The 15,468-nt window shown below is 42.1% G+C and overlaps 1 protein-coding gene across 1 annotated transcript in view; it reads right to left on the bottom strand.

Annotated features, from left to right (window-relative positions):
• The window catches only part of smtnb (smoothelin b), a 62,690-nt gene that overhangs the window by 32,793 nt on the left and 14,429 nt on the right, over positions 1–15,468 (bottom strand). The window contains 4 exon segments of the mRNA XM_042487507.1: positions 5,168–5,247; positions 6,853–6,931; positions 7,026–7,104; positions 9,807–9,964. Coding sequence (XP_042343441.1) covers positions 5,168–5,247; positions 6,853–6,931; positions 7,026–7,104; positions 9,807–9,964 — 396 coding nt within the window.

Genomic DNA, 15,468 nt, shown 5'->3' on the forward strand with positions numbered 1-15,468 from the left:
ACGGAAGCACAAACAGGAGAGGTGAATCTTGCATGGCACTGCTCTGGTTATAAACAAAGACACCACGTCATTAAATATATCAAATCATGATAATCAAGATATATATTAAGACAACTGCAGGTGAAAACTGTTGTTTTTTTTTTTTGTTTTCTGTTGAGATTTTGGGCTGTTTTTCCATAACATGACAAGACATATCGGACTAGTGGAGCACATTTAGGTCCTTATTTTATTTCGGATTTCTGTTCTCAAAATGAATACAAGCAGCACTTGGTACATTGACGCAAACAAATAAAATATTTGGGTCCAAACAATATACAGAAAAAAATATATATATATCTTTCATGATCTACAATTTTACAATAAATATCTTTAAAGGTCATGTTCTCAAAATAAGGTTTTCTGTTTTATTTTATTTATTTATTTTAAATCACACTCTGATCCAAAAATTTAAACTTCTGTAGCACTTACATTCACACAGACTTTCTAATATTATTCCTTTTGGTACTGTGAAGGCTTTTACAGAGGGATTGGTCATGTCTTATGCAAAGCATGATTTATAAAACATTTTATTCTTAAAAACATGGCAAAATTTGAGTAATCTATTTATCCATTTATTTTGGGGCTGTTGACAGTATTTTTTGAATCATAGAGTGTTAAAAAAAAATTGACGCTGATGATAATAATAATTGAATGACTGTTATTTTTGTAATTATGTAGAAAATCAACTAACAACGTTTGAAAGAGACTACCCACATTCCCTTGGTAAAAAGATTTACAGTGGTATCTCTTAATAAAAAAAAATTACCCTATTCACCTGGACTGTCTTTTCTTAAAATAAAAAGTCAAATAAGCGAAAGTTTAAAAAAAAAAAAAAAAAAAAAAAATTTTTTTAAAAAGAATCTAAAAAATAGAAATACAATGTCTGACATCATAGCAGTGTTAATCTACATAGAAGGTGCTCCACTGTCATTTTTTCCATGCCTTCCACTTTTTCCATATGGGGCAAAAAAGTGGCAGCATAAAATCTGGAACATTAAAAAAAAAAGCCTTCTCAGCTTTTACGCTAAATGTTGCTCATGCAGACTGGGAATGTCGTGGAACTCCCTTTTAATGAGTCATTATAGTGTCTGATGAGTTTGGAGGACACAAACCGTCTTCTGCATCAACACAAAAGACTTGAAGGCACTACAGTGAAATAATGTGAGAGGTCACACACAAAGGGCCAATCCTTCTGAGTGGAGTCACTCAATCAAAGAGTCACAGGGGGAGATAATTGTGTTTGAGCCATAAACACAATTAGAGACGACAAGTCTTTCCTCACCCGCCCCCTCCTCTCCCTCTGCCGCTTCTACCAGGACTCAGACAGACAGCCATCATTTCACACAGCTCCCACTAAACCGCAGGGAGCATATTTCTCACAGACAGTGAGGCAGAGGGGAAAAAAAGAGAAGATAAAGTGGAACTGGAGATGCAGAGCAGAGCTCTAGACCTGCTGCCAGCCACCATGCTGTCATTAGCGGCTTCCCTCTGGCCCCGACAGTGAAGACCTGACAGAGTGGAACCAACACTGACACCGTCCCACTCATCCCATGCGGCCTCAGCAGCCTACTCGCCTTGGACTATAATAGCAAAAGCTCAATAAACACAAAAACAACTGTCCTCTCTCGTAACCACAGCGAGGCGTCGGCCATCTGGATTCCTCTGAACCCTCAAAAATAACAACAATGAGGCTGAGGCACACACCTCCTTCACCCGCAGCTGAGATCGGCTGCAGATTAGCACGCCGGGTTTCAACGCTCCAGTTTTCCATGGACGTTAAATCCATCACTGAGCTGGTAGGGTCAGACCATCTGAGGGTCTTCCATGCCTCCACGTGGACGAGAGAGAGAAACCTGGCGGCTCTTTTTCCATTACTGCAGCCTGAGGAACCACACACACTCGGCTTACCTCCAACTACTGAAATACAGTAGCTGGAATGAAGTAGCAATCATCTCGGTATTACACACACACACACACACACACACACACACAGAGTCACACACAGTGAGGCAACCCACAGAAAAACTCAGCCCTGAGCCTCATTCCTGTTTCCACTGCACATCATCACATGCCAATCTAAGCTTTCTTTCTGGTTTTCTTTCAAAATGGATCTACTGTACTTTTATTCTCCTTCAGCATCTTAAAACCCTCTCTGTTGCAAGTGCTAGGCCCCATTTAAGAAGATGGGTTAACTCCTCTTTCCTCAGGTCTCTTGCAACATGTTTTATGATGAGATCAGAGAGCAAACAAATCTCTGTCTGGAGCTGCAGCACCTGCCGACCAACAACAGCAGCCTACCTGAACCCGCCCGACACACCTGAAACAGCATACAGCCTCCGAGAGTCAAGCTACAGGGTTAAAACCCATACATGCATTTGAGGTTAGCCTTTAAATAGTTGCAGAATTTTCATTAAGTTGTCTTGTTGCATTAACTCCACAATTCTGTAATCAAGTCAGTGTCATCGCATGCATCATTAATGTGTCATCCACATCCTGAGAGTTAAACTGTCAACCTAAATGAACACAAATGATATAACGCAGCAATAAACCATTATGTACACAAACCTGAAAGGTAAATAGAGAGGCAGGTATGTCCCATTCCTCAGTCAGACAGAAACAAGCACAAATTGATGAGAAACAATTCTTTAAATTCAGATTAAAAACTACAAAGTCAGAGAGAGGAGCGTTTGGTCTGACACACGACAGCAGAGAAAACCAGAGTGACATTTACCTTCTCTTCACTGACCCGACTGCCTCGCTCTCTCCCTCTCTCTCCCTCTCAGCAGTCACCCTCATGGAGTCAGGACGTCCGCTACTCTGACGCTCTACTCCCTCAGCCACATCATACACACACACACCACACACACACACTCACACACACCACAGCCACCAACACTACTTACACACACATAACACCAACAAGCCACTCCCTTGACTTCCCCTCCCTCCCATTCTGTCTCCGAAGGGATCTGACCCCCCCCCCCCCCCCCACACACACACACACACACACACAACACACACACTTCTTTAAGGTTAAAGGGTTGCCTGGTTGAGACATTAACTTCTGATACACTCTTTCTTTGTTTTGACCTATTTTTTTTCTCCAGCTGCTGTTTTGCTTGAGACTTTTTACTGTACAGGAACTTAATTTGAATTACTGAATATTTTGCACATATTATCCTTTTTCCTACCAATGTTTTTTTTCTTTTTTGCTACATACATATAATTAAATTTTTTTATGAGCCATTACAGTTCGGTCTCCCTCAAATGACCACAAGGAAACTTTTGCTTTATGCCAGCTATCATTGAAATCATAAGAACATGGCCATAAAATACAGTCATCGCCTCCTGATGGATGTTTGATTCTGGTGTAATTTAAGTTACATTAATCCACCAATTAAACACTCATACGTTTCAGTTTTTCCAAGTTTTAGTTACTTGATTTCTTGAGCTGGTGTTTGTTTCAAGCTTCTGGCAGTATACACATGTTGTGCGTGTTTACGTGTGTGTTTGGCTGCTGTGGAGGCCTATCTGAGACCTCCATCTGCCTCGGGACAATCGCACGCAGCTCAAAGAGATCCGTCGCTGTGATGTGAGTGGAAGGAGCCCTGCTGCTGCTGGCTGATGTTGTTTTTGGCCACGTCCCCATTCCAGCACAGACTACAGGCTGCTGAGGCACAGCTGGTGGGCTGCCCGTCTGTCTGTCCCAACTCTCCCCCAACCCTCCCCCTCCCCCTCCAGACCTCCAACCCCCGACCTCATCCATCACACCACCTGTAGCCCACAAGCCCACTGCCGCACAGCTGAGCTGTCTTACCGGAAGTGACGTAAAAAAGGTTTGAATGTTAGAGCATCCGGTGACGGCAGCATGCTGTCATACTTCCTATCTGAGGAGAATACACACACACACACACACACACACACACACACACACGCAAAGCACAAGCAGCAACAGACAATGGGAGGGATATTAACAGCCTTGTTTTTGTCTCCCTCGCTTTACATCACTGTAAAGGAGATTTCTATTATTTTTTAACTTTTTTTTAATCTTTGCAGAAGCTATTCGCTGAATAAGTCCAGAAAATGTGCTTGTTTGTCTGTATTTCTAAAATAAAGAAATAAATCAATCACTGTGGCGGGAAGATCAGCTGCAGGTTTTCACAGGATCCTCCAGAACTCTGATAATGCAGCTGATTGTATTTTAAGGCATAGATATGTGTTTCTCCATCTCCATCCCTCATAAGAGTTGAGAAACAACATCGGTGACCACATAGAGCAAGAATTAACTTTCCTCCACAGAAATTCATCAAAAACTGTGATCAAACACAGGTGATAAGATAACATCTGGCTCCTGGCAGACTCTCCCAAACAGTTAAGCCTCATGTCATGTCTTCGCATCCTGTTGGCTGTAACAGCCATATAATTCAATCTGTTACGCTGAAAAAGATAAAAGTTTAGTTCAGGTCTGAAAACACAGTCTGTTATCACCCACTAGAGGGCCGGCCAGGCAGCCGAGAGGAGACGGAAGTCTGGAGCATTTAAGTGACTGAAGAGTAATTCAGAAACATGTGATGCCGTCCATCAAAAGTGACCAGATCAGATCAAATTAAACTCAAAGACTTCACATTCTTTGATCATCTCGTCTCTCTGAGTCTTCACTTAAAATTTCAGGCTGCAACAGTCTCAAAGCATTAAAGGCTGAAAAGATGGATGTGTGCTAAATGACAGTGTCTGCGAGACATCCCTGTCAAAAACTATTTACTGCCTTCACTTAAACACCAGGTTCAAACTAAATTTCATCTTTCTCCTCATTCTTGGCCAAACCTGAATGAGGATGTAAAAAACAAAAGCACATTCTTTACTCTGTGGCAGCCAACGCATGTGTGTGCATGTGTGTGTGTGGTGTAGCCACATTCATGACACAGTGTGTGACTCAAGTCACAATGCTTGCTGTTGTTTGCTGCATTCTTCACTGTGGCAGCCGCGAAACCTCAGAGGTCACTGTTGCCATGCAAACAAACTCCACAAATTGGGTTCATTTTTGCAAATAGAAGCTGAGACGAGGGAGCATCAGACTCGAGACAGTTTTCCCATCAGCTGTAATGTCTGTTAACTCTACTGTACTCACCCCAGTTCCCATGGTGCTCTGGGGCTCCCCACTCTCAGGCTCCCCGCAGCGACCCAGAGCTTTACCCCGCTCCACAGTCCCTGAAAACACAGCAGGAGTACAATCAATAGAATGTAGTACTCATTATCTCATCTGAAGTGTCAAACTTCTGGTCATATTCAAAATTAGGAAAGGAGTAAACACTGATGGGACATAAACTGAGGTGACAAAGGACAAGATCATCTGAGGTGTCCTAACGTGGCCCCACAGGAGGAGGCTGCATCAGAGGGACGGGGTCCTCACACAGACCAGACAGCGCTGAGGAATGACAGGAATCCACTATCTGATCCAGCATCATATGTAGATCTGCCACCGAGACCATGGCAACCAAAGATAGCCCGCTATCTCTCCCACAGGAGTAATGCATACACACTAACACCATGTGTTCATCCCACCAAAATGCCTTAAAAATAATTATAAAGAGAAACTGGCAGTTTACTAAAGGTTTTTTTTTTAACCTGTAATGTCTGTGCTCTCATCAGGCCAATCAGTGCCCTCCTTTTTAACTGCCACACACCATTTCCCTAAATGTCTTCAAGATTAGAGCAGTTGTGTCCACAATATCACATCATATTTAGTCACTTTTTTGGCTTACATTGTACTCATTTAACAAATTAATGCCTGTAATGACTGAGAGATGCAAGTTGCATGTTTAATGTCAGTTAAATCATAATTATCGCTACTCAGATTCTGACATTTTGACCTTAAAAAGGCATACTTCACCCCCCAGTTGACCATTTGTACATCATTTACTCACCTTCAGTGACACTGAATTCCTTAACAAAACTTCTTGATGAATTAAAGTAAAAGGGGACTGCTTTTAACGGCAAAACTATACCAAAACATTTGTTCACAATCTCTCACACAACTCATGCAGAATAATCCAAGTCTCATTTATCAAGTCATATGCTGAGTACTTCGCAATTAGCCAGACTTTCTGATTGGGAACTGAACTGAAAGTGAAACGTGTCTCAAAGCTGGACTGCATTGACAAAAACAGTAACTTTACCCCACTGAACAGGTGAGCTGCTGGTTCACCACTGTCTTCATCAGTTGGTTTGTTTGTGTTATTGTGTGACTTTGGTGCTTTAAAGAGTTAGTTCGGATTCTATAAAGTCACACAATATTACAAAAAAAACCGTTAATCAAGACAGAGGCAGAGCCGCAGCTCCAGAGTTATTGAAGGTAAAATTACTGGGTTTTTTTCAGTGGAGTCTGGCTTTGTAGAGAGCAGAGACAACTTTGGTTCAGTTCCCCTTCAGAAAGGACTGTCTTTAAGAAAGTACTGATCATAAGACTGGATAAATGAGATTTTGATTATATTGCGCGAGCTGTGTGAGAGTTTTTAAACTGATGTTTTGATAAAGTTTTGCTGTTGTTAAATGCGGACCCCTGTGACACCAATGAACAATTTTGAACCAGTCATTTTTATTAGAGAAAAACCTGAATTCCTTTAACTACAACTCCACAGCACCATCTTCAGACTTATCAGATAAAGCCTTAATGCTGACAGAGTGCAGTGACAAATGACATAATCCTTAAATGTTTTGTCACAATCACGCAGCTGGTGTCACATATGTGTTTAATCTGTGATGCATCTTTCTTTGTTGCATTTGGTATTATATTTAACAGACAGCTGGTCTCACCTTGCTGCTGTTCATCTCGGACTTGTCTGATGGCTGCTCTGATCATCTTCCTCTCCTCATACTCGCCGGCAGCGCGGAGCTATGTGCAAACACACACACACAAAATGTCAGTTCACACAGGAAAAGCATGCAGTGTCACAATATTTCATGTTTTTTTTCCCTTTAATACTCACCATTTTTGTGAGCTCATCAATGTCCTGGATTGATTGCAGTTTTCGTGACAGGACGTCCAAGTTGTCACTGGATTCAGACCTGAGAGAGAGAGACACAGTGGTGGTGGTCATGATGTGGTTATAATGGTGGTCATTGTGACTGTCGCTTATTGCATGAGCACAAGTTTTTGGTCAAACTGGGAAATCATAGCATCTTAAAATGTCCAAATAAAAATTCACTGACTTCATCCTGAGGCCTCTCTGTGCGTGTGAAAGGCAGCAGAGGACAATTCCAAGATAACCCATTAGAGAAAACTCTCTCAAGTCAAGCGTGGAAAAAGTGATACTCATAACAGATTTGACAGCAATGACACACGGCGCCTAAAAAAGGCTGCTCTCATCCTCCCCTCTTTTCAGCCTCATATTTCTCCATTTCGCTGCTCACTTTTATGTTGGTTTCTATTACTCATACGCTCCTCCGGCTCCCTCATTATCTTCGCCTCCTCCAGTCTTTGGTATTAAAGGATGTGTGGCACGTCGGAGTTGAATATTTCACATTCCACCTCTGAGAGGCACGGGATAATGCAACTTTCAGCCGGCTTCGGTGTGTGTTTGTAGGTGTGTATATGTGTGTGTCTTAGCATGCACACACGTGTGCATTTGCTACAGAAGGTATGCTTTTTCTAGCTGCTTCAGCGGGGTTTTATTATTGTAACCCAAGTCTTCTGAGAGCAGCAGTGAATGGGAATGATTAAGCCCGACCACTGCTCTTAATAGGATCCGGTGACAGTCAAAGAGAACGACAGCAGAGGGCTGAGTGTCCTCTTCACATCCAATCACTTTAAATCTTTGCCGTGCTCCAATCCGGGCATTAACAGTCATTAATTAACACCTGTTACAAGACTGAATCCACACTGACGTGCAGAGCTTATCTCATCCACACAGAGGAAAAAAATCTCACACCATCAAAGATTTAAAGACGCAGGATTTCCTAAAGAACAATGTATGGACTCATACAAACTTAATTCTGCTAAATCATCAAAGTGTGTGGCGATGTATTTATCTGCATAGACTCTGTCCTCTAGCTGTATTTACTTATTTTGCTGTGACTGGGACGTTTATGTGCACTATGTGCAGCTCAGGTTGGGACTCTAGAAAAAAGCAAAAGGCCAAGCGGACAAAGATTGCTCCCAAAGGAAAGTGAATCTGGAGTTGCTTTTCACTATAACGTTCGCTGATGAGAGCTGAAAGAGAGGATGAAGTGGGACGCAGAGTTGGTCTGTTTTCTGTCGGACAGGCAGTGATGCAATCTTAGATAATGAGGTGGTTACAACTGGGAAGATAAGTATGTTACCGAGGAGGAAGTGGATATATACTCTTATATATTCAAATGGCTTTTTAGGTGAAAAAGAGGTGGATATCCCCTGTATAGCCTACTTTACATCACTGGCCAACAGTTCGCAGTTAGTAAGCTTAATAAACTATCTGCTTTTCCATTACAGCAAATGCAATGTTCCTACAAAAGTAGCTTGCTTTGCACGTTAAAGCAGTGTAGGGAGGAGGGGCCGAGTTTGAATGTTGTCAAACCGCAGAGTTCCTGCAGAGTATCCCTTTCAACTTTTTTTTTTCTGTTAAATAAACTATGTCTAAGGACTTGATGAAGGTTCTCAGTCATTCCCGTCATGGTATCCATAAGTGCTGTTTCAATGGCAACTGGACTTGTTTTAGTTTCGTGAAGTTCTTGCAGAACTGAAAAGGCTTAGAACGCCATAAGAAACTGAAAAAAAAGTCCAGCTGCCAACGAAATGGCACTTATGGTATGTCTAAGGAGAGCAAAAGGTGCTTAATTATGCTCTGCAAATTCATTTGGAAAAGTTTACATATCAAACTTATTTGCTAACAGCAGCAGCCTGTCTAACATCATCAACACCTGTTGAATGTGGTGACAGAAAGCCTGCATTGATCACATAAATTACATAAATAACCCCAAAAAATAGAATATATTTAACGGTTCTCATTTTTATTTTTATTTTATTTATTTATTTTTTTCACTGACCATCATTTTCAAGGTTTGTATTACCACTAACACACAATCTGTCTATTTCAATTTTCTATATGTCAAACCTATGTATGTCATCCCTGTGTTTTTGTTATTGCAAATAAAATTTAACAGAAGTACCATGAGTCTCTTTAAAATACAGATAATCACAATGTTTACAGTAACAACAAAGATCTTTTCTTTGATAACAAGAGCCTGCCCGTCTAGTTTCTCATTCATTTAGCCAGCAAAAACATGTTTACTGACAAAATGGCATATATGGCATCAGAGCTGAGTTATCAGATTGTCCTCAGCTGAATGACGGGAGCTGGGAGTGTGTTACTGCACTGCAAAAACACTTAGAAGCCTCTTAGTAAGACAAACAAATGAGCTGAGAAAATCCGCTTCAATCTGATGTGACATAAGGACACATTTTTTAAAGTGAAAGTATTCACTGTGAAATGCGTGTACACAATGGTAAATGGAAAATTTACTGTGGTTGTAGTTTTCAGTCCCCTATGATTTCCTGACTTGACTTTTCCAGAGTTTTCTTTTTTCCCACTGGAATTAAGGAATGCTGCGTCTGGGTTTTGTTTTCTCAGCATCTCCAGTTCACCTGGACTGGTGCAGTTTGTCATGAGGACAGGTCTCTGTGAGCATGTGTGTGCGTGTGCATGTGTGTGTCTGTGTGTGTGTGTGTGTGTGCACGTCTGTGCATGTGTGTGTGCATGTGTGTGTGTGTGCATGTCTGCGTGTGGTCTCACCTGTGCTGATTCTCCTTGTCCTCCTGCTGTTTGAGGCGTGTGGGTCGAAATCTCTTGCTGGCCAGAGCGGCCTCCATGTCTTCGATCTCCCTCCTCCTCAGATCTCGGATGGCTGAACGGATGAGGCGCCTCTCGTCCAGATCCACAGTTCCATCCAGCTGCACATAAAAAGACAAAAGACAGCATGAAGACAAATGACACAGCAGCATGCCGCAGATTTGGCTTGCAAAGATTTGCCATTTATCACTCTTACATTTGAATCTATGAGCGAGTACACTGCAGAAGCATGGTCATGAAACAGCCACACTGTTATTTAAGAATCCACTGCAACACCAAAGGGTCACAGTGTAAGTACAGGGCGGTGAATAAGCAGAACTGCAGGGCTCATAGAGTCGTAGCTCAAACTTCTTTCAGTCACTGTCTCCTGTAATTAATGCTGTCAAGCAGAGACAATAATGCATTTGTTTACAAGAGCAGGCAGGCTGTGAGCCAGAATATCTAAAACGTTTTGTGATTTTTTTTTAAGCCATGGTAGCAGCTTGGCTCCGGGGATAGAAATGTTGGTCTGTCGGTTGACTGAAATATAACAACTGTTGGGATGGATTTCCAAAAAGTTTTGTTCAGACATTCATGCTCCTTATTGGATAATCTCTACCAGGGTAATTACATCTTAAAGCAAGCTAGATTTAAGACCTTTTAAAACGTTTTAATGCTACTTTCCATACCACGTTGCAAGTCATGCAGTGCCTCAGTTCAGCCTCACAGAGGCGCAAGCATGGCTGCACACTCAGCCTGACCACAGTCACAGCTGACAGATAATAAAGGTAAGTATCATCAAGTGTGTGACATCTAGAAAGCATTAGACTAAACTGACCTGGCTTAGTTTGAAATGTGTGGAAGGGAGTTACGGGGTCAGCAAGGCCGATGAACGGCTTATCGATTGGCGATGACAAGTGATCTGACCTCAATAATGTGAAAAGACAGAACCACCTAAGCAAGGAGCAGAGGATGGGAAACACGCAACAGCTGGTGCACTGCAATAAGAACGAAGTGCGTTCAGCTGTCAGGATCGACATATCGCCCAGGTGTCTTCCTCTCTGGCTGTAATTTATCTAGGTTGAACAGTAGCCAGGCTGCAGGAGGCCCCAGAGACTCAGAAGTGCCTCACTTAAAATCCTCACTGAGCCATCTCATCGCTCTGAGTGGCTATTAGTTAAAGGGTTTATTTTTTCAAGCAAAAGAGGAGTAATTAAGGTGTGCGAGTGTGTGCATAAAAGCACGCCTGCAGACAGACAAGACAGTCTGCAGGCAGGAAGCTTTCAAGTCAGCGACAGCCATGTGCATGGGAGGGTGGAGGGAGCCCTCTCCTGTCATATAAGAGACAGATCTCTGTTCTAGTCGACAGCAGGAACCTGTCAACACATGCAGAGATGAGCGGCTCCTGCTCCTGATACACTTCACGCACAAACACACACCTTAAGGCTTCCTGCTGCACCAGTTAAAACCTGCAGAGTCCAGACACAAACCTTTGTATGCCAACTGGTTTTTCTTAGAGGGAGCTGGATGTGGTTGTTAAGCTAAGCCCTGCACCCTGGTGGGTTGAAAGGGGGTTGATGCTGCTGGGCCTGGAGGAGGAGGGGGGGGGGGTCTCATGAGAGACGAAGAGAGCCAGTGGTTTTGAGGTCTCGCGGTGGTTTGACAAAATATGTGGCCCGAGCTGCACTAGCTCCGAGGGGCTCTCCTCTATACTATAATTTGTGGAAATTTAAAGTGCTGAGCTGACTGAAAATAACAACTAAGAGGAGAAAGTGCGCTGAAAAGTCAGGAAGAAAGCACACGAGGAAGGAGGAGAAGGATCAGAAGGGAAAGAAAAGCGGTTGGCAGGGAGAAAGGATGACAAAGTGAAAAAGAGAAAAATGAAAGAGAAGCTGGACTCGGGTATGCCTAAAAATGGGCAGATGAGAGCTGGGTGGGAAAGGGCCAGGCCTCGCACGGGTCATTCCTCACATTCCTGCTGACTCACAAGGAAAGAGACGGTAGTGAAATCTGACGATCAGGAACTGGAGCTGGGTCCAGCCCAGCAGTGAGATGATACAACGACCGAGAGTGCCAGAGTTTTTGAGGAAATGAGAACACACTTGCTCATTTCTGTCATTGTCCAGTGTCCCTCTCACATGCCTACACACACACACACACACACACACACACACACACACACACACACACACACACACACACTAACAAAACACTCGAGGGAGCCGTCTGTTACCACACTGTCAAGCTTACTGCTGAATGAATGTCATGATGTGATTATACAGCCAGTGCGCTGCCAAGTTTTAGGACAGACTGATTTATTTACTCATTATTGAGATATAACAGAGCAGCCTCAGGCCTGGGCCTCTAATTTAAAATAATAACTTTTGATTAGCATTTCAAAACCAGCTGCATTTTTTTGGGTCGTTTTCTGAGCATATCAGTTTTAACATAAAGCAAGATGAACATGAGAAAACGCTCGACCACTATGGACGAGTCCTAAACTCGGAGCATGTGACAGACTGCAGAACTGCCCAGATCAGTCACAGAAGGCTTTTTAAAGAAAAGCACAGGAAGAGGAGTTAAAATCATGATGTTGGTGAAAGGAGGTGATGAAAAGCAATCTCTACATGTAGATAGGCAGACAAGCCCCTTTGACACTGCCTGTTCAAGGCGGGAATATTGCACTGTTATGCCGCCTTGTTCTGTATAAAAGGTAAAATAGGGAGAAAGAACTGTATCACCTTTAGGCTGACGACAGAGGCAGTAACAGTGCTGATTCAGCATCTTTTTAAAAAAGTCAGCCAGCAGGACGGGACCACCGGCAGGAAATGTGTGATGTTTTGACAACGTGTTGTATGTAGGGCTAGGCAATATAAAGATATTATATCTTATGGAGATATGAAACTATATACTGTTTGAGATATTAGATATTGTTATATCCTAATATGGAATAAATGGTGTCTTTTTCCTGATTTTAAAGGTTGCATTAAAATACAGTGATGTACTTTTCTCAACTTATCAGTTCTACTTGTTTTATTACTTGCCTTTACCCACTTAGTCATTATAGCTATATTACTGATGATTATTGATTAAAAATGGAATTGTGTTAATATTTTTTCAGAGTACCAGTAGTCATTCCTACAATATTGTTACATCAAAGAGGGAATTTGAAAAAAAAATGTAATGTTTGATTCTGTCTCCCAGTTCTAGTATTAATGAAGTCCTTTAAGAAGATTTAAAACTATTGAGATATATATCATGTATCGAGATATGGCCTAAAAATATCGCAATATAAGAAACATTACAAACAGGAGCATTCATTATACAAAAAAATGTTCAACAGGTGCTTTAACTATTTTGGGGTCAGAAATTTGACCAGTTTAGGGGAGTCCTGAAGCATAGTCCAAATTTGCAGAGCATAATAGGTGAATTAAGTTTTCCGCAGATCTGTATTCACATATGGGATTTCCAAGGTAATACAGTCTTGTAAACAATAACAAATACAATGGTAGCTTATTAAGAATAGCCTATAAAATAAAAAATGACATTGTTACTCCCTTCGAGTAGTTGATGATGGTCTCAATTTTCTCTCATAGAGGATACTATAATAGGTCCTAAAACCCTCACATGTAGTAGATCTACAGAGAGTAGAAAACTAGTATACACAGCATCAAGAGGGTTAAAGGTATGAGAGAGAGCGTGCATGCAAATAACATCTGCATGGTCACGAACTGATAAAAATGTTGCGTGAACAATCTTCAACCTGCCGCTAAAAGTGAAGCACTATCTATTTCTGAAAAAGAGACCTAATTTAAATTTAAGCCTCTTAGTTAGTTGCACATCATGTCTTTTACCTGCTCTATCACGAGCAGTTTTAAACGGACCAATCAGTGCACAGATGTTTGCATGCATCAGTTTGGATTGGTTGCATCATTTGAACACACAGTTCAACTGGCTAATCCTGCTGGCACAAATCCAGCAGCTGTAACTGTTTTTTCCTTTACGAATCTGAAAAGAGGAAAATAAAAAAAAGTCGACCAGTTGCTTCCGTGAACAGGAGCGTAATGAGTGGGCGAAACCCAAGCAAATAAAACACACCTTAAACTTGGCCGCTTGCCAAAGAATACACAGTGACCGTTAAAGTACCAGAGACGGAAACACACTCTCGTGCAGGAGCAAAGTCCATTTGAAAAAACCTTGACATGACAGTAGTCAACTGTGTCAGCAGGAGTAAAAAGAGGGGAAAAAAATCAATGCAGTTACACAGTGACAGCACCTTCCAACACTGACCGTCCCCAAAGGCATTTTCCAAAGTGAGCCACACAGACCTCTGGGTAACCAACTGTCACTGTGGCTCCAAACAACAACAGCACTGTGACCCAGCAGAGAGCAGCCGTTCACCCAGACAGAGAGCGTCTCTAGTGCTAACAGACACATGAGTCAGAAATAACACATAACAAATAGGTCACGCAAAGAAATATGTTTTACTGAAAACAATGCCATCATCGAGACGTCACAGAGCTGTCAGCACCTTTAATGACGGCGGGGGGACAGTCACGGTACAGTCTGGTCTACTGTACAAACTGAGGACTCATCACTGGATCTGAGGAAGCTGCTGTCACACCTTTTAGCCTCAGCAGTCACCTGACTCAGGCAGTGATACACAATACGAGGAAAAGGACGGAGGAGGTGACTGACAGGGTGAGGAGAGAAAAGACAATCCTGTAGAAACTGGAGCTAATTCTTTCTTAAGAATGTTTCTTCCTGACTCTTTTATTATCACTGACATAAAACAGAAAATGATTACCTTATTTGGCTGCAATCACACTGCGGTGAGCAGCAAAATACAAAAAAAATTTCAATGTTTCACAAACAGGCCTGCAAGGGCTTGTGCTGCACCGTTGGTCGCTTTGAGTCACTTCCTGCGGAGCAGCAGCTTTCTATGGAGTCTAAAACCTCAAACCTATCCAAAGACATCTGACTAAAGCAGCTCAATTAATCACAGCCAATTAGAGAGTGCATGTTTAGCAGTAATCCCGACCAGCTGGTGACACACTCCTGAGGACAGCAACACCCTCTGAACTCATCTGCTGTGGCACGTGAAAGCCATTTAAATGTGATTTTTTAAGTTTAATTTATTGTGACACACATGGAAAACAGACTCAGAAGTGGTCAAATATGGAAACAACTTGAGGTTATTCTGAGCTGCTATTCAGTGTCGTCCAAGGCTGAGCTAAATGCACAGGCTGGAACAACTACCTGTGGGTGCAACAGTGAAAGGGGATTATGGTAAACCCGTGGAAGTGAAAAGATTCAGACCACTTGGAAATCACCGTGCAAATAGAGAGAAAATGTTGTGCATGTTCAGATTTGTCTTAAACATACCCGTCTGTTGCAACACTTATCCATCGTTACTGAAACATGGATTAGATATTACTTTGTAAACTGGGCTGAGTCTTAGTACGTGTATGTCAGGTTATATACTATAAGACTGGGTATACTCTTTTGGTGATGAAGGGGGTATATGGAGCCTGGTCAGATTTGAAGTCCTGCCAGTTACTACAGATATGTTTGGATTTAAATCTTAATTTTGCCTTTAAAGGTATACTATGCAAGAACAAGGTAT

The sequence above is a fragment of the Plectropomus leopardus genome, chromosome 6 (genome assembly GCF_008729295.1).
Source record: "Plectropomus leopardus isolate mb chromosome 6, YSFRI_Pleo_2.0, whole genome shotgun sequence".
NCBI classification, from domain to species: domain Eukaryota; kingdom Metazoa; phylum Chordata; class Actinopteri; order Perciformes; family Serranidae; genus Plectropomus; species Plectropomus leopardus.